Genomic DNA, 18,950 nt, shown 5'->3' on the forward strand with positions numbered 1-18,950 from the left:
TGACTCGTTATAAACCGACATCAGCAGTAAGACTTCTAGAATAGTACACAATGGTTTGCCATCAATGTCTAATCTGTCGGGTCCACAATCCTGGAAAAATTATTTTGTCTCCAAAGGCTCCAGACCTCCTCCCTGGGGACACTTTGAACACCTGCAGCCGGACTTCACGCCACTGCCACTTAGTGCGGGCTGTCAACATGCCCCGGTTATTGTTTGTACATTTCTGGAAGGTTTAAAGCCTTTCCCTGCCGAGAGGCTGATGCCCTCCCTGTGGTGAAGACACTTTTAAAAAGTGTGTTTCCCCCTTGGGGCACATCTTCTGCGATCTCCAGGGACCAAGGCTCCTATCTTACTGGGCAACTCATAGGAACCTTAAGGAAAACCTTGCAAACTTCTTGACATTCTCTCAGAGTACAACCTTCTGTTGATCCTTGTGTCACATGCTAATCTGTCCAGCTGGTGTATGTCTACCATGTCTTATGCTCAAGCTTGTCACCACCAGCTTATGGAAGCCTTCCAGGATTATAGTTAAAAGGATCCTGTAGGTCACAGTTACAGCCTGGTGATTAGGTATTTTGGACTCGTCATCAGAGGAAGAGAGCCCTCAAACCCCCAGTAGAAGAGGGACCTTACCAAGTGCTCCTGCTGTAACACTAAAAGGTATTGAGCCTCAGGCGCACATCACACAGCTCCAGTCTCTATCTGATACTGGGTCCTGCACAGACATTGGACGTTTTGGAGTCAGATTGAAAGAAAGTGATGTAGCTGACATGCAGGTAGGGTGTTTTTGCCCAAGACAATGGATCAAGATTTCACACTTCTACCAAATGTGAAAACTTTTCACCTTCTTTTCTTTCCGACGAACGGCCTGGAAAGATAACTCCATCATCTCTATCTCCCAGGTCACAGCCAAGGGAGGTAACCTTTGGAATTTACGGCAAGCTTTTATTTCAGACTAGGAGAAAATCTAGCCCTGTTTCTACCTTTTCTCAAGCTAAAGAAGACATCTCAATGGTTGACGCCCCTCAGTTCACACCCTGAGTTAGAAGGAACCTCCCAGGAAGCTTTCGTGACCAAGATTCACTCTTCTGGTGAGGCCCTACTTCCAGGTTAGGGATCAAGGTAAATGAGGTTTGAGCAAGACCTTCTCCTTCGTTCTGAAAATTGTTGCAGAATCTCTTACTAAAGCAATGGCTGCTTAACAAATATCCTTAGACTCTGACCAAAGTAATTCTTGAAAATAAGATAGCCCTTGATCTCTTAGCTGAGCAAGGCTGGGTCTGTCCTCTAACCAAGACCACCTGCTCTACCCTGATTAACAGTTCTGGGGAAGTTAAAACTCAACAACGTCAGATCACTGAGCAAGCCACTTGGTAAAAAATGCGACTGCTTCAGCGGAGCCTTTCTTAATTATTTGATTTTCATAGCTTTGTGTCTTGGGGACCATGGCCTCAAATTGCACTCCAAACATTGGAACTGTCTTGTTTATGGTAATCATAATAATATTCCTGGTGTGTAATGTTCTCTCTAAAGCTCCAAGTGTAAGTTCAGAGCTGGTAACCTACAAACAAATGATCTCTCTAAGACTGGAACATCCAAAAAGAACAAAGAGAACAACCCACTCAAAAATTGTAAACCTGAAGTGGTAACCTGTGAACATTACAGGGTGAAGCCAAAAGGTCATCTGAGTATCACACAGAAGGACAACAAATATGTCTCAGAGCTGCTGCTGAGAGTAATGTTAATGCCTCCCATTTTGATCTCATCTCTCAGTTAAGCTGAGAGTCTGATCAAAAGGCTGGGCTGTTAAAAAGAAAACCACAGACTCAAAATGGCCTCACTCAGCTCCAGACCCCAAGTCAGTAAATCAAGACTTCATCCCTGCCCAGCTATAGTTTCAACGCCCAGAACTTTGCCTTTAACCAGGGCATGGAATTTCCTGGTCCGCACTAGGAAGTTTACTGACTGGCCCCTTCTCTTCCCCTTAGGATGGTGACCTTGCCTGAAATAATGGATTCCTTGCTAATAACTTCTTTTTCCCTCCCTTTCAATCTTGAAAGACTTCTTTTCTTATGGCTCCTGAGAGCTCCCCTCTACTTGTCAGATAAGATGCTCCCTGATTCATAAATAGATCCGTTACCAGCCAATTCTATCTTTAAAAGGTACTCAGTTGAATGTTTGTTATTTCACAGATTCTTTGTTTGTCCAATGAGCAAATCAGGGTCAAGCAATTACCTTTGCTGTCACCTGGGCTCTGATGAAGAGCATGCAGCATTATGTCAGTGGCAATGTTTGCTGTTGAAAACATAGCATGGATGAATTTATTTCTACACTTACTGTATTTTTTATATCCTTTCCTAAAAGCAACGAAAATAACATTACACAGACAGCTCTAATTGTTCATATCTACAGCTAAGACACAGAGAGGAAACAAATGGGCAAAACTTAAATTTAATGTAACCGCTGGGCTGAAGTGTCTGTTAGGTTTTCATTTTTCCAGGGAGTGGAGAAAAGTAACAAGTGTAGTAAGTTCCCTGGTGATGACAGGGTAAGGGGGAAGTTCCTGGTTACGAAGTGTCTTGCTGGGCACTTATTTCTGCAACGAATGTCTCCCAAGGTCTTCTTTTGACAACAAAGCTAACGAGGGCATTTCTGTTAATGCAATTCTGCAGCAGATTTCTAGCGCTGTTTCTTGTAAGATTTTTGTTGTTCTGTTTGTGATAAAAGCTTGTATATGTGTGTGTATATATATATATATATACATATATATATACATATATATACATGTGTGTATATATATATACATATATATACATGTGTGTATATATATATATACATATGTATACATATATATACATGTGTGTATATATATATACATACATATAAGTATGTATATATATATATATATATGTGCATGAAAACACAGAACAATGAAGTGACACTGAAAAGAGATAAAAGTCATCTTGCCCAAGCATGACCAGCCACGACTAAGAAAGAGCACGTAGGACACGTACAAATTTTATTATGAAAATTGTTACCTTACTGTCTTTACTTTAATCAATGCATGATGATAAGAGATTTTTACTTATCTTTTTAAAAAGCTTTTATTTTAATTTCAGTTAGTTAACATAGAGCGCTCTATTAGTTTCCGGTTCACAGTATGACTCAAGTCACTGTATGGAAAAGAAAGAGACATTTAGGGCACTTTAAAGTCAGCTCTTGAGGATATATTAACCTTTAACATAATTACGCTAACATTTTCCTTCTTGGAATTCACCCGAAAGTTTAAACCTCAAAACTGTTTTTTCTTTTTTAATTTTTTTTTCAACGTTTTTATTTATTTTTGGGACAGAGAGAGACAGAGCATGAATTGGGGAGGGGCAGAGAGAGAGGGAGACACAGAATCGGAGACAGGCTTCAGGCTCTGAGCAGATGGCCATCTGCTCAGAGCCTGACGCGGGGCTCGAACTCACGGACCTCGAGATCGTGACCTGGCTGAAGTCGGACGCTTAACCGACTGCGCCACCCAGGCACCCCAAACCTGTTTTTTTTAAGAGTGCCCAAAATTAGGTTGTGCAGAGTGCATAAAATTGTATGTGTGCTGGGTGGTTTTTATTTTGGTTTTGTTTTATTTTCACTGTAGATAAATACAACTCTCACCTTAGGTTTTATATATTCAGAGAGCTGATATTGATATGTGTTGGCCTGCAAGTTCCCGTCCCAGCAAAGAAGTGCACTGGGATCCTGAGTTTGTGTAATAAAATGGTCATTAGCTAAGAGTGGTGATTATGTCTGGGAGAGATGATGTCTGAGAGTCCATAATGGTGGAGTTGTGTTCAATTTGTATGGATTGTTGTACAAGGGGCGTTCCACATGCTGTAGCTCATCTAACCCCCCACCACCGTCCCTGAGTGCCGGCTCTGCCCATCACTGGTATGATTCTCAGCAAGGTACTTAGAGACTCTATTTCCTTACGCGTAACATGGAGTCCTCCAAATCCAGCTCATGTCAGTGTCACCAGAATCAGATGAGATAACGCACGTGAACTTTCACAGAGTGCCTGCACAGGAATAATCATCTAAGGGTAATGGCTTTAATTAGCCTTGTTGTCATGTCCACAAACACCTCCACTCTGGAAAATCATGTGCAGGACTTGCGGTTACCGGGGTGTGCGTGATTTGGAAAGGTAAGGCTGCTTCCATTTTTACATGGAAAATTGAGCTACACCAGCCTCCTTCCAACGTCTAAGATTCTGCTGTGGATTCTCGGGTTGGACGATATCTTTTTCGTGGCCACGCTTCATGTGAGCAGTGTGTGCTCAGGTCTTTACAGCAGCCACTGTTTCTGGTTGGTTTTCCTTTCGACAAGTATTTACAGAACTCCTGCTTTGCCACAGGCACTGTGTTAGGAGCTGTGAGCCCAGAAGGAAAACAAGATAATCTTAGATATTATCCTCCAGTTGTGAGAAAAAAAGAAGAAAAAATCATGAACTTCAATGTATCCATGTGCAGAAATACCATATATGAATTGATCTGCTCAGTCACAAAGAATCAGAGCACCTTTTCTGGAATTGTGGGGCTCCTATTTGTAATGGCTGTCTCCAGTCTGTTGACAGATTCTATCTACCTGTCTGTCTGTCTCTCTCGCTATCCATCCATCAAACTATCCACGACACAGACACGTGTCAAAGAATGGATATGAACAACGGAATAATACTTGCTTTCATTTCTTTTAGAGCTTGTCACTATTAACTACACAAAAGCTTCTTGGAAGGATGAAAATGGTAAGTTCTTCTATGTTTGTCTTTTTGTTATGCTACAGCATTTACCTTCTGATCAACTTAACTTTTGAACTTCCCTGGCTTCAAGGAGAAATATCACAATGGTTGGATCTTGAAAAATAGACTTAGTGACAGCTGAAGTCTCCATCATTTCCCAGGAGTCGCCTTCACACAGTAAATTCTGGCTTGGGAATGAGAGGACTATTAAGTAGGGGTGCAGTGAGGGGCTCTGAAGTCTTTCAACAATGGATTTCATTCGTTTCTGTGGTCTTTGTTTCTACGAACTGAGGAAAACATGGTATCAAGTAGCTTTTAGAGTTTTTTTTTAAATCTTTGTATTTGTTGGTAGTTAATAATATGAACTGACACTGAGAGGTTCTTGTACAGAAGGCGTTGTGTGTACTTTGAACAGGTTTTGTTTAATTCTGTTAATACTCACTACAAAGTATTTTGTTCTCACGTTACAAATGAGGACAGTGAACTAAAATTAGCTAAGTCCCTTGTGCCCTGCGACACAGCAAGATCCGGGGCTTCAACCCAGATCATCTGAATCAAGAGTTCATACACTTACTCAATTTTTATTCTCCCTCTAAATCCCAAAGCCAAGGCCCTGAAACAGGCTGCCCAGGGGAGGGGGTGTGATGGCAGGACTTCGTGTGCCAGAATCCAGACTTAAACCCTAGCCTTTAATTATTATTTGCAGAAATATGGGCAGATTATTTGCATTTTCTGAGCCAACCACAAATGACACAAATAACACCCAGCTCAGTTATGGAAAACATAAGGCCCCGCATGTGGAATGTCTAGCTTAGGGTATCTCATTTAGCTGCTACATAATAAGTACTTGTGAGTGCATTCTAAGTATAAGTAGTAGTTCCTGGCTCTTTCTCCACACATATGCACAAAGGAAATGATGAGGACCATTGGCTCTAGTCCTGCTGATTTGTCCTCATGTCCAATATCAAGGGGCTCCTGGACTCTGGCTACTCGTCATCATCCTCCTTATCATCATCCAACTTTACATTTATCCATAATCATTGGGTGTCTTGGGTATTCATTGCATGTGGAGATCCAGGATGACAGAGTAGCTGAGAATGCGTCCTGAAACACCAGGTTGCTGAGATTGAAATCTGGCCTCTCGTACTTACTAGTTGCATGAAATCAGGCAAATTGCTTCTCTCTCTGTCCTCAGTTTGTGTGAGAATGGGAATGAAAATAATAACCTCATCTGTTATTAAAAACTAAATACAATTAGGGCTTCACATGCACAGTTCTCAAGTAACATTTAAGTTGTGGTTAATGGATATTGCTTATTATTCGTACCTGGGGACATGGGGGAATGAAGAAATGCTAGAAGCTATTTATCACCAATGCTTTTGTTCCCCCTTTGGACTCATTCATTCTAAACACAACCTATTTTTTAATACTTTGGAATGTTCTAAGTGAATTTTAAAGTTTTTTTTTGTTTTGTTTTTGTTTTTGTTTTTTTACTAACTTGGTCTGCAAACCGAATTCTGCGTAGTCTTGGGGGTGGTGTTAGTGGTGATGGCGGTGTAGATGTTTACTCTCCAGTTGTACTGGTGAGAGAGTCACTTCAACCCAGGACATCAGAAATGTGTGTTGTGACCCAGCTCCCAAACTAAGTCCTCGCCTTTCCAAAGAACAGGTGAAACTAACTGATGGCTTCTTTTAGACCCCCGGCAGGTGCAGCTCGCGAACACCTCTGCCTACTACACGTACGTCGTCCTCGTCATCAAGAGCATGGTCTACACCGTCATCATCGCCATCTGTCTGCTTGGGAGACCAGCACTCTATGACAATGGGAAGAGTTCCTAACCCATGGTGGCACCAAGGGTCCACTTTTCTCCTTGACTATTGTCACTAAAAGAGTCTGTTGAGGATCTAGAGGGGCTTTCTTTCTGCGTTTGGGTTATTTCAGTTCACATGTTTCTTTTTCTATGTGTCATCATTGCAGAACAGGTTTACAAACCGCTAGGCAGACAGGAAATGTCACTCTGCATGGAGAACAATTTCTACCATGACTCAGGGGCGGGGCCGGGGGCACCCATGGGGGCATCAGCACTGCTGTCTCCTTCATGTCCACCAGCCCGTCAGCCACTCAGCACCCTCGCCTCTGAGTACAGCCAGCGTGCAGCTTCCATAGCGGCCCCTGGGGCTCTGTATCCAGATAACTGCCTGGAGGCCTTTTATTTTACATTTCTGGAAGTCTTCCTCCTTGCTACCTGAACTTTGTGCTATTTTTCATAACAGACCTAATAAAAGCAATCACAAGTCTACTTTCGCCTCTGTGGACATTTATTTGGTGAGACCTGAGTACAAGGCCATGGACAGCATGACAACTGAGCCTTCACATTCAGCATTGATGTACTCATGGTCAATTCCACATCTCTAATTCTTTCCCTAAGATAGTCCTTGTGATGCCTTCTTTGGGGGCACTGGCCCCAGGGGAACCACAAACAGTGAAGGTGCCCAAGTCATTTCTCCTTGAAAGGTGAGCAGTTTCAGACTTATTTAGTTTAAGACTCTCCCCCGGTGACAGTTTAATAAGTCGCAAGCCTGCGGGGCATGCTCAGGGCATCGGTGACAGACCTGGACCAGTGTCTCATGTGCACCGTGTTCCCTGATGTCACAAGAACCCCATGAGAGCTGCAGTAACACGGGAAAAGGAGAGTGCTGGAGGGTTTAAATGCTTGGACTCTGAATCCCAGGAGCCTGGGTTTAAATCTTGGGTCTATAGCTATTAGAACTTTCTGTGCCTTAATTTTCTCATTTGTAAAATGCGCTTACAGTGACACGTCTCCAGGAGTCGTGTGGATGAGCTGAGATATTAGTACATGCAAGTCCCTGACAGTATCAGCATCTACTGTTGGCAGCTCCACTTTAGAAATAATAGAGAACATGCACTCACGTGTACACACACACACACACACACACACGTGTAAATATTTCTACAAACATGAATATAAAGCAAAATGTTCAGTGTGTGGTAAGTGGGTAAAAAACTAAATGTATATTTTCTATTTTCGGTAATGAATGCACTTACAGTAAAAGCTTGCATATATTAGAACAAAAACAATGCCTCATTTAAAATTGGAAAGGATTTTTTTTTTTTTTGTTTATTTGCAATCAGATTCAGTTTCTGTGACACAGGTGTCTTTGGAGACCAAATACAGATTCCCAAGGGGAAACAACACAGGACCCACCAGATACAAGGAAGAGGAAATTTAATTTCCATCTACTTGATTCTCGGGAATTTGACCAGACCTCTTTAGGGCAAATACCTGGGCCTCTACTTAGAGATCTGGAACTGTTTCTGTGTGTGGAAAGCACAGAGGCAAAGGGGAGACTAGCAAATGACCCAGAGCCGTGTGGGCTGATTTCAGGGCCGGGCACTCCTAGCCAGTGTCCCCTGTGGCTTCCAATCCTCAGCCCCTCCCTTCCCCAACCGGACCTGGGCAGCCCTTCAGGCTCTGTTCTGCACTGGCAAGTGCAGAGAGGGGGAGGGCGGTGGTGCAGGGGACAGTGCAGGGGACAGTGGGGGGCAGGAGGGCGCTGGTGCGGAGGTGGGGTTTTCTTTTCTCGGGCTTTTCTTGTCTATGTGCTCTGTCAAATGTGGTTGATACGTGGAAAATGTTTGAAGTCAAACCGGCCCCCACTGGTTGGGACTGTGCAAGGGGTAGTAGGTTTTGTCAGATAAAATAAAGGCAGTTAGACCACAGCCAAGTTTGCTCACTTCCAGAAGGCCACAGCTAATGGAACGAAAATATCCATCTGCACACGTATGTGTTTGCTGTCAAACATACTCTTACTCTGTGGGTGAGGGGTTCCCCTATTTTATAAATAGTTCATTCCAAGTAGCGGCTTCATGACTTCAGAATCGTATGACCAGGACTGTTGAGACACTGAAACTTCAGTCCAGTCCAATGACAGTATTCTGAAGGACACAGCACGCAGACTTCTTGTAGCCCTAGGTAATCCTGACATCCTCGAAGGATCTGTACTTTTCCATGGCATGTGATTTATTGAGGCTCCTATTTTTCAGTCTCATTTCTTGGTGTAGACAGGTTTCCAGAAGACCAGTACCCATGAACCTATGAGCACAGGTAGACTGAGGACATCACAACAGAGGTGCTTCTATCCTCACAAGAACACAGACATAGGGAAGCTCCGAGTCGACTGTGTAATTGAATGTCATATATTGACTCATCCAAGTCCCTCTACAGGACAAATGACTGTAGAGTCAAGCTTAATTCGAGCAAGCTTAATAGAAGACAGGCACATCAGCTAGGTGGGATGGGGGTCCAGCAGAGGAGGGTTGTTCAGCAATGTGAACCCAAGAGTAAGTGTCCCCACCCCCACCCCACTGGAACATGGTACAGAGAGGGGGCCCAGTCCTGAGACCCAATCTGACCAGTCCTTGGAGAAACAAAACTCTATTGTTGAGGCCGCTGCTTTAGGCTTTCAAGGTTTGACTTACTGCACATTCTCACCATAGATTTCATTTCCCTTCTTCTGTGCTTGAGAGCAAACTTCTGGGTGAGCTTTGGCTTCCATGAACATGGGCCACATGCTATTGGTTCAGCTCAGGGTAAATTATACACTGACATCCAGCTTAGGCATCATCTGTGGGCCTGTTATATATGTGACTCCACTCCTGAAACAGGGGAATCTAAATCTGACCACACCACTGAGTTGCTGAGATTTGAGTCCAAAGTCCAGAATCTGCAGACATTCCTCACCCCTTTCTCCACCATAAGATGCTCTTTCGGGTTAAGCCTCAGGTTCCCCCAGCCCTCTTGATGGCACTTCTGTCACTCGGTCCATTCTTAGAACAAGCCCAGACGGAGCTGATCTGACCTGCACAAATGCACATTTGACCCTGTCGTTACACCCTGTAGTTATTTCCTGAGGAAACATCTCTGACAAAAAAAAAATAATACTTCTTTTCCATTATGTACCTTAGCTTTCCAAAAAATAGAAGAAAATCTAAATGCCTGAGAGCAGAAGAAAAGTTAAATAATTATTTTACGGCCATGAAATAATCGGCGGTCATTTAAAATTATGTGTAGTTTACACATCATGGAAAATGCTCACCTGTGAAGCAAAAGTAAATATTCAGTGAAAAAATTTTATGTCCTTTTGGAATATATTTATAAAAATAAAAACCCAAATCCATAGGTGAAAATCAGAAAGACAAGAAGAAAATGACCAGATGACTTCAATGATGCCTGGATATTCCAAAGTTTTTGCAACAAACTGACTTCATTACTTTTAGATTATAATTTTTAAAACAGTGAATAAATATATGGACGGTATGGCCACAATAATGTGAAATGACAAACACAAAATGAGTAGGGGACAAATGAAGCTGTCGACACTGATTTGGCCGAATATTTTGAAGGACCGTTTCTTTGATTCTTGTTCTCCAAACATTTTTATAAGAAGTGTGTCCTAGTCTCACATTCAGGGAAGAGAAAAAAAAAAGTGGTCGTTGGAAGACCGAGGGAGCAGGTTAGGGACACAGCATCCTCACAGGCAATGCTTTCCTCTTGTGAGATAACACACCTCGAACAGGACATTTTCTTTTCCTGAAAATGCTGCATTAGAGCCAGAACAAATCTGGTCCACGAGAATGAACAGCAGAGAATCTTCAGAAAAGATTGTGTCCCACATCTTAACCTCATAAACGTCACACAGGTCAGGTGAAGTTTGTGTGACATAAGTAGATTAGAGTAGGGCTGTTGGAAGGCTTCCCTTTCCAGCCTATTCCACTGCTGTAGACACACGGGGGCAGATGAAATGCCTTCCCACTTGGACAGGAGTCTAAGGAAGATGGTCTTAACACGTCTTCCTGTTTCTGGGCTTGCTCCCCACCTGTCAAGTTAATGGCACTTGAGCCACAAGAAGCCGAAACGTCTTGGAATTATTTGAGAGGGCTAAACAAAGCCAAACATTTAATTAATACATAACATGTATGCTTTGCATAATTTAATAGTGATGTAAGGCAGGCCTTACAAATGGAGATATAGATATAGATATAGATGATATAGATACAGATACAGATACCAAGGAGAAATAACTTAGACGCTGCTGGAGGGAATGGAACACGGACAGCAACTTTGTAGAACATTTTGGCAACTACTTAAAAATTAAATAGAAACTCACCAAAGACCCAGGAAATCCTCTGCTAGAAATCTGTCTAAGACAAACAACAAGAGCGGCACTTGGGTGGCTCAGTCAGTTGAGCGTCTGACTTCAGCTCAGGTTAGGATCTTGTGGTCCTTTGAGTCCCGCATCCCGCTCGCTGCTGTCAGGCTGTTGGTGTAGAGCCTGCCTGGGATCCTCTGTCCCCTTCTCTCTGCTCCTACCCTGCTTGCACTTCCTCCCCTCCCCCCCCCAAAAAAAGAAATATGAAAACAAAAGTCCGCACAAAGACATGAGGGTCAAAGTTTATTGCAGGTTAATCATAATAGCAAAAGTTGGCTATAATTCCAATGTTCATCCACTGGTGGATTGTCAAAATGCTGTCATCCACTCAGTGGACTAGTATTCAGCAATACAAAGGGACAAACTACTTATGCATGCAAAATGAATGACCCTCAAAAACATTATGCTAAGTAGCAGCCAGATGTAAAAAACTACACGTTCACATTGTATGATTTAATTTATATTTATTGTCTAGAAAGTGCAAATTTACAAAACAGGAAGCCAGTCGGTGGTTGATCTAGGACTGGAAGTAGGAGCAAGGATTACGTGGAAACAGACACTATCTGGATGAGAAAATTGCTCTGCAATTGTGCTGTGACTTAGTTTAAGAAGTATAATTTACTCAGGGCACCTGGGTGGTTCAGTTGAGCGTCCGACATCAGCTCAGGTCATGATCTCATACTCCGTGAGTTTGAGCCCCACGTCGGGCTCTGTGCTGACAGCTCAGAGCCTGGAGCCTGCTTCGGATTCTATGTCTCCCTCTCTCTCTGACCCTCCCTTGCTCATGCTCTGTCTCTGTCTGTCTCAAAAATAAATAAAAGCATAAAAAAATTTAAAAAAGGAGTATAATTTACTAAGAACTGCAATCACACACTTATAATGGACTAATTTGATGCTATGCAAACTATACCTAATAAGCTGGGTTTTTTTTAAATCAAGATTGAGTGATATCTTCAACAGTGATGTCTCCATTCTTTTTAAAATTTTTATTAAAAATCTGAAAAATTGGGTTTCTGATCTACTGAAACATTCGGTGACTCTATAGTTGATAATTTACTCAAGAACACTTCAAAAGGATTATAGCCTCCCCCCCATTCACTGTCTTCAGCCCCTAAATGCAGACTGGACCAAAGTGGGCTTCTCCGTGGTGCCCGATCCCTGACTGGCTACTCATGCTACCCCTCCTCCCTTGGTCTAGCAGGTCAGCGACCCACCTCCCTCCGTCTAGCAGGCTGGTGTGCTGGGACACTCAGGTTTGTCCCCCACAAGGTCCAACCTGCAAAGACCTCACCCCACAGGAGGGACTCCTGGAATACAGAGCCAGGGCTCCCCCTGGTGGTTGGAGAGCCCAGAGACAATCCCACGGGACCTGGGCCTTGTCCCTCCTTCCCCCAACTAGGATCCTACCAATGTGACAGCTGACCAGTGTGATGCCCACAGTAGCCTTGACTGACAGAATGGAGGTCAGGGGACATGGGTGTCAAGCTCAGTAAGAATAAACAGAGTGCAAAGTATGTGTTCGCAAATCACCACCCTGTCCCCCCTCCTCACCCCCCCCCCCCACGCCAGCCAGAGTGAGCCACTTGGAAGAGGACGCATTTTACATTCAGACACTAAATTTACAGGCTGACATTCTTGCAATTTAGTACTAACGTCCATGTATCACCAAAAATCTGACAAACTTAATAATCAGCAATGTCTTCTCACAACAGCCTCAGTTTTGGTCAGTTTTTTTCCCGATATTTTATATTTATAGGTACGTGAAATTAATAGATAATATAGAATAGAAAAGTCCAGTCATTAGCCCAATGTTTATACAAGAGAATTCTTAATGTCTTTCATTTGATTACTCTTGTTTTCCTTACCTACCTCTGCACTCAACGTAAGCTCATGAGGGGTGAACAGCATTCCCCCCCCCCCCCCCGTTCACGTCTCCACCAGCGTCCATCCGGGTTCCTTATTGCATTCAGTGTAGAAACAGTACAACTCAGTCTTCCTGTCCCCGGTAACCGCTAAAGTCCCCACCGACCTTTCTTGTGTTCAGACTCTGCTGCAGGGACCTTATGTACAAGTGCGAGGAGCAAATACATGAGAGACTGAGTGATTGATGAGTTCAGAGATGTCCAGACACACTGACGCCAGGATCAGCGTGGAGGAAAATCTCAAACTGAATATAGCAGGAAATGATAGAAGCTTTTAGGGTATCAGAGAAGAACAAGTTTTCTTGACCAGGACTCCAAAGTACACGAAGTAAATGGTCAAACAAAGTTTGACCACAAAGTTGAGACTCTTCATTTAGTAAGTGGTTTAGACAAAGTTGAGACATTTGATAGATTAGTTGAGGCTCTTTATAACAGCTAAACCTCAGAAAGGATAATTATCTAAGAGACTTAAATTTGTACAACTCAACAGGTTGTACAATTGCTATAACAATTGCTATAATCTTAATTAATTTTGATAATTTAAAGTGCCTATAATTTTATCTTTCTTTGCATTCGTAATGTATTTGTAAGAATGTATTAAAATAATATTTGTATTATGCATATTTGTATTTACTTGTATTTGTAAGAGTATAAATCAGTGTCAATAGGAAATATAATAATAGCAATCTTGATTTGCCAGACACTCTCCTAAGTGTTCCACGTGTATTAAATTATTTAATCCTCACCAACCTGTGAGGTGTGGGCTGATTTCCCTTTTCGCAGACGAGGAAGCTGAGATTCAGCGCAATGAGAACCGGGTCCGGTCACACGGCCAGGAAAAGTGGGCCCGGCCGTGGGCCGCCTGGCTCCTCTGGGTGCGGTAGCCTCTGCCACCGGCCTCCTTTCTGCTGCACCCAAAGGGCACGGACGGCCAAGTGTCCAAGGGACAGACTTTAGTGGGTGCCAGGTATAAACAGAGACCCTCAGCTTCCTCATCAGCGGCCCAGGGCAATAACCTGCTGAAACAATGTGATCCTGTTTGGTGGCCATCAGGTTGGTAAAAACTATGATGTCAGATAATAAGCACAGTATTTAGAGACAAGGTGTATGTGTATTTCCTGGCAGCCGCAACCCCGGGATGACATTCCCAGGGAAACGCGACTCCCAGCATGCAGAAACCCTGAGGTGTGGGTGCCAGCCTCACTGGTGACAGCCAGTATGAGCAACAGGACAAGTGCCTGTCACTGGCGGTGGAGGGATTCATGCAGTGGCTGCAACCAGCGGCAGAAGGAGCAGCACAGAGGAGCAGTGAGCCTAGTGGACAGACGGACAGACAGACACAGATTGACGGGAATGCGATGCCGTTTATATAGATGTAAATACACATTATTCACAAGCAATTTCTGTAGTTTTCACAGGTATATAAGACACCAAACATATCAGTCAATCCTCTCATTTGAGGCCGGGGAAACGGGGGTCTTGCAAAGAGGAGCCCCTTACCTGAAACTCCCAAGCACACTGAGTACACAATTGGAAAAACAGCTTTCCTGCCTAGTATTTCCGGTTGTTCCACTCACTAAGCTGAGTATTTGCTGGAAGAGACCACTTACCTGGGCTCCACTACGTTGTAGAAGGTGTGGGTCATACCTGCAATGGCCAGCAGGGGGTGCTAGATGTCAGTGTAAATAACAAGCAAACTACCACAGATTTTATGCAGGAAGCTCCTTCTTGAAAATAGGAAGTAGAACAAGATCACAGATTACATTCAAAGCAACAGCTCAATGAGGACAGAAATTAATCCCTGAATCACAAACATCCAAGCAGGTTACCTGGGGCACGTGCTTCCTTAACCTGAAGGTCTTGAAGTTAGTTCTTGCTGTGCTCTTAGCTAGACAATCTCAAGTACGTTACTTACTCCCCCTAAGCCTCTGTCTCATCTGCAGAATGGGATGAAGAACCCCTACTTTATGTAAGGAAGGAATCAAGATGTACAATGCTTGACATTTAAAAAAGCGTGGTTGTTATTTAATGCACCAATGATTTCTGTTATGACCTTCAGAAAATTAGTCTCCGGGCGCCTGGGTGGCTCAGTCGGTTAAGCGTCCGACTTCGCTCAGGTCATGATCTCGCTATCCATGAGTTCAAGCCCCGCGTCGGGCTCTGTGCTGACTGCTCAGAGCCTGGAGCCTGTTTCAGATTCTGTGTCTCCCTCTCTCTCTGACACTCCCCCGTTCATGCTCTGTCTCTCTCTGTCTCAAAAATAAATAAACGTTAAAAAAAAAAAAACTAAAAAAAAAAAAAAGAAAATTAGTCTCTAACAAAAGGAAAGGAGGTATTAATTCACAAGTACTAGAAGAATTTCTGTTGTGTTCTGAGGTCCAGCACTGTTAAATGCATGACTGCTCTTCAAGAATACCTTATGTTCTGGGGGCGCCTGGGTGGCTCATTCAGTTAAGTGTCTGACTTTGTACAGGTCATGATCTCATGGTCTGTGAGTTTGAGCCCCGCGTCGGGCTCTGTGCTGACAGCTCAGAGCCTGGAGCCTGCTTCAGATTCTCTGTTTCTCTCGCTCTCTGCCCCTCCCCCGCTCGTGCTCTGTCTCTCTCTATCAAAAAAATGAATGAATGTTAAAAAAAAATTAAAAAAAAAATAACTTATGCTCTTTCCTTATTGGCATGTGAGAGTAATTCTTGGGTTCTGCATTCTCTCTGAATTTTTCTTCATGACTCCATAGTCTTTATAATTAAAAGAAATTACATACATATATATGCAGTTGTATGTATAAGGAATGGAAGGTGTGACGGGTTTTGGAATTTCTTAGAGTAGGGTTTGAATCAAGACTCCATTACTTATGTGACCCTAAGTAGTGAAACATTTTAAGATTCCAATAGCTGATTTGTCAAATGGGGTTGTTATAACTACCTTGACATGTTATGAGGAATAAATGCTTATAAGAATTACATTGTACTTGGGGCGCCTGGGTGGCGCAGTCGGTTAAGCATCCGACTTCAGCCAGGTCACGATCTCGCGCTCCGTGAGTTCGAGCCCCGCATCAGGCTCTGGGCTGATGGCTCGGAGCCTGGAGCCTGTTTCCGATTCTGTGTCTCCCTCTCTCTCTGCCCCTCCCCCGTTCATGCTCTGTCTCTCTCTGTCCCACAAATAAATAAAAAAACGTTGAAAAAAAAATTTAAAAAAAAGAATTACATTGTACTTAATTCAGGCTGATCATATTTATTTATAAAGCAACCAACTTGGCCCAATCTCTGGCACTGAATTCCCCAATCCATGGGTTATCCTTCTTTATATAGAGGACATCACATTCTACGAAATTGTTCTACTAAACTAACTTGTTCTCCCAAGAGAGTATTTGGCTGGAGGTTTGGGACAGACTTCATTAAACAGTAAGGCTGGTCATGGCCACAGTTCCTGAGCCTTCAATTTGAGAAGTATTTGAACAAAAATGGTACCATTGAGAGAAACAGACTTTTGAATGCTGGTAATGTGAAATAAAACTTGTTTAAATAAAAGAATAGAAGGCTGTAGATTTTCTCCCCCAAAGTAAGATTTTCCTATCAGTGAAAATTTAGGAAATAGAGAAAGCAGGAAGAAAAATGTCACCCAATTTCTCACCACCCACACTGCTCACCTTTTATATTGAGACTCTTTCCACCTGTTGTTTTCCTGTGCAGATGTCCACCCCATTGTCACTCTCTTTTCCACTTAACACGTAATAAGCACAGCTGCCCTAGACACCTGTTGAGGGTCTGAATGATGGGCCTGGAATATTCTTTTAGCAGAGCATCTACTCAACACCTCACCATCTCAGCACAACCTCAAAGCCTGCATTTTGGGACACTTTAGCTTTGAATCCCGGTTATAGCTCAGCATGTCTGCCCTCCAGTTTTACCAGGAAGAGGAGCACGGGAGCTGGAGGACCCAGCCCTCCAGCCCAGCCAAGTCCCCTTAATTGATGTCCTCACTGCCCTCTCCCTCCAGGAGGTCAGGCTATAATTAGCATAACTATTTATCATAACTACACCCAGGAGGCCCTGGTACACCTGGCATAACTGAAAGGGAAGCTTCATTTCAGTCGAAGTCAATGCTCCCTTTATCTCTCAAAATTTCATTTCAGACACATTCCTCAGCTGCCCCTTCAGGAGGCCCACCTTTACCATTTCTGAGGATCTGACCCTGGAACCTCAGGACCTGGTCTCGCCCCCTGGCCCGCACCCCACTTGGGTCAACGCAGACTTCTACCTTTGGCCACACACACACACACACATTCACACATATCTCTGTCTTCCACAACAATAATATTCCCTATAATTTTGCACTCTGGGATCCCAGAAATTATCGATGGCACCCAGGCCAGTGTTGAGGTGAAACGCCCGTCCCCAACATTTCCTGAGCCTTGTCTATGCACCTGGGACAGGCTACACGCTTTGCTCACATTTCCTGTTCAGTCTGCCTGCAAACGAACGAGGTCCCTTTTGACAGATGAGGAAAAGGAGGAGAGACAGCTCACCCACGAGTGCACAGCTATCGTGTTACGTGAGGGCATTTACTCTTCTGATGCCACCTCGGGACAATGCTCCAGTGCCAGCTGCGGGGGGGGGGGGGGGGGGCGGTGCCTTTTAGGCAGGCATTGCTGCTCTGCTTGCCCCCATCGTCCCTGTGCAGGCCACGCCCCCATTGCTCTGTGAGTGCGAAGTGGCCATTTTAGGCTTGGGATTTGTCTCCAGCCAGACCCGGCTGTCATCCCACCTGATTCGCCTTAGGCATGCAGCCTTGGAAGAGACACTGAGCAGAAACCTATTAGTGCTCTGCTCAAGCAAAGTCGATGTCCAATCAAAAATTGCTATTATTAGTGGTGCTCTTACTGCACCAAAGTTCTTCAGTGTTTCTTAGCACCCTGACCACTGGTGGTCCCTCTCCCCCTTGTGGTCAGACCTGTCCCTGCTCTGGCTCCTCCCTCCCCCCTCCCTCCTGCCTCTCTCTCACCAGTGCCTGCAGGTGCCTCAGGGAAGCAGAGCTCAGAGCCTAACCTGCCCTCTGCCACCCACCCAGTCAGTCTCCGTCCAGCAGGTGCAGCTGGGAGGTCACCCTGGGCTTCTCCCCACCAGCAGGGAAGCAGAACCATGCTGGGTCCCCTCGCCCTCCTGTGTGCCCTCCTGTTTCCAGGTAGGTCCCGACTCCTTCCCTGGTGCGGGGTGACCCTGGTGCGGGGTGAGCTGAGGCTCCTATCTTTCTCCGTCTCACCGCTGTCCCCCTTGCAGGTGGCGTGGCAGCGATCAGTCTGACTCAGCAGGCTGTGGCCGTGGGGCGTGTGGGCAGCTCGGCCACCCTGTCCTGCCAAGCCAGCGCCTACGTCAGCTACATCCACTGGTACCTCCACCAGGAGGGGACTGCGCCCAAGAGGATCCTCATGCTGGACATGTCAAGGTTATATGTGCAGAGGTATGGGGGCTTGAAACCGGACAAAATCGATGCCAAGAAAGGCAAGGAAAGCAACAGCTGTGAACTGTCAGTGAAGAAGCTGCAGAAGAGCGACGAGGGCGTGTACTACTGTGCTGCCTGGGAAGCTCACAGCCCCGCGCGCTGCTCTGCTCCCTGAGCAAAAAGTCTCCCTCTCCCAGGGCGCTCCAGGCCCGGACCTCCCAGGGTTGCTGGGTCCCTGGGGCTTCCTGGGGTCAACGGTCAGTACCCCTGACACCCACGCCCCCTCCGCGGGTCCACTGCGCATAACCCAGGAGGCTAAGGAGCCCCTGGTGGGCAGCCTGGTGCAGAACCAGGGAGCTGTCCAGTCTGGAGGCACTTTTTTTTTTTTTTTTAATGTTTATTCTTGAGAGAAAGAAGGAGAGAGAGAGGGAGAGACACTGAGCATGATCGGGCGAGAGGCAGAGCAAGAGAGGGGCTCTGTGCTGACAGCAGAGACAGGCGGAGCTCGAACTCACCATGAGATCATGATCTGAGCCAAGTGGGATGCTTAGCAACCTGAGCCACCCAGGCCCCCCCCCCCC

The 18,950-nt window shown here is 44.7% G+C and overlaps 2 gene segments (V, D, J or C); both read left to right on the forward strand.

Annotated features, from left to right (window-relative positions):
* LOC124523395 (T-cell receptor gamma chain C region C10.5-like) overlaps window positions 1–7,067 on the forward strand; it is a 30,297-nt gene extending 23,230 nt beyond the window's left edge. Inside the window, 2 exon segments of the C gene segment in view lie at window positions 4,736–4,783; window positions 6,474–7,067. Of these exon segments, the coding sequence occupies window positions 4,736–4,783; window positions 6,474–6,616 (191 nt within the window).
* A 10,743-nt stretch (window positions 7,068–17,810) lies between these two features.
* Window positions 17,811–18,950, forward strand: part of LOC124523829 (T cell receptor gamma constant 2-like) — a 32,062-nt gene continuing 30,922 nt past the window's right edge. The window contains 2 exon segments of the C gene segment in view: window positions 17,811–18,111; window positions 18,207–18,524. Of these exon segments, the coding sequence occupies window positions 18,069–18,111; window positions 18,207–18,524 (361 nt within the window).

This window comes from Lynx rufus, unplaced genomic scaffold, assembly GCF_022079265.1.
Source record: "Lynx rufus isolate CCGP_SWC_20201006 ecotype Redwood Valley unplaced genomic scaffold, mLynRuf1.p SCAF_4, whole genome shotgun sequence".
NCBI lineage: Eukaryota > Metazoa > Chordata > Mammalia > Carnivora > Felidae > Lynx > Lynx rufus.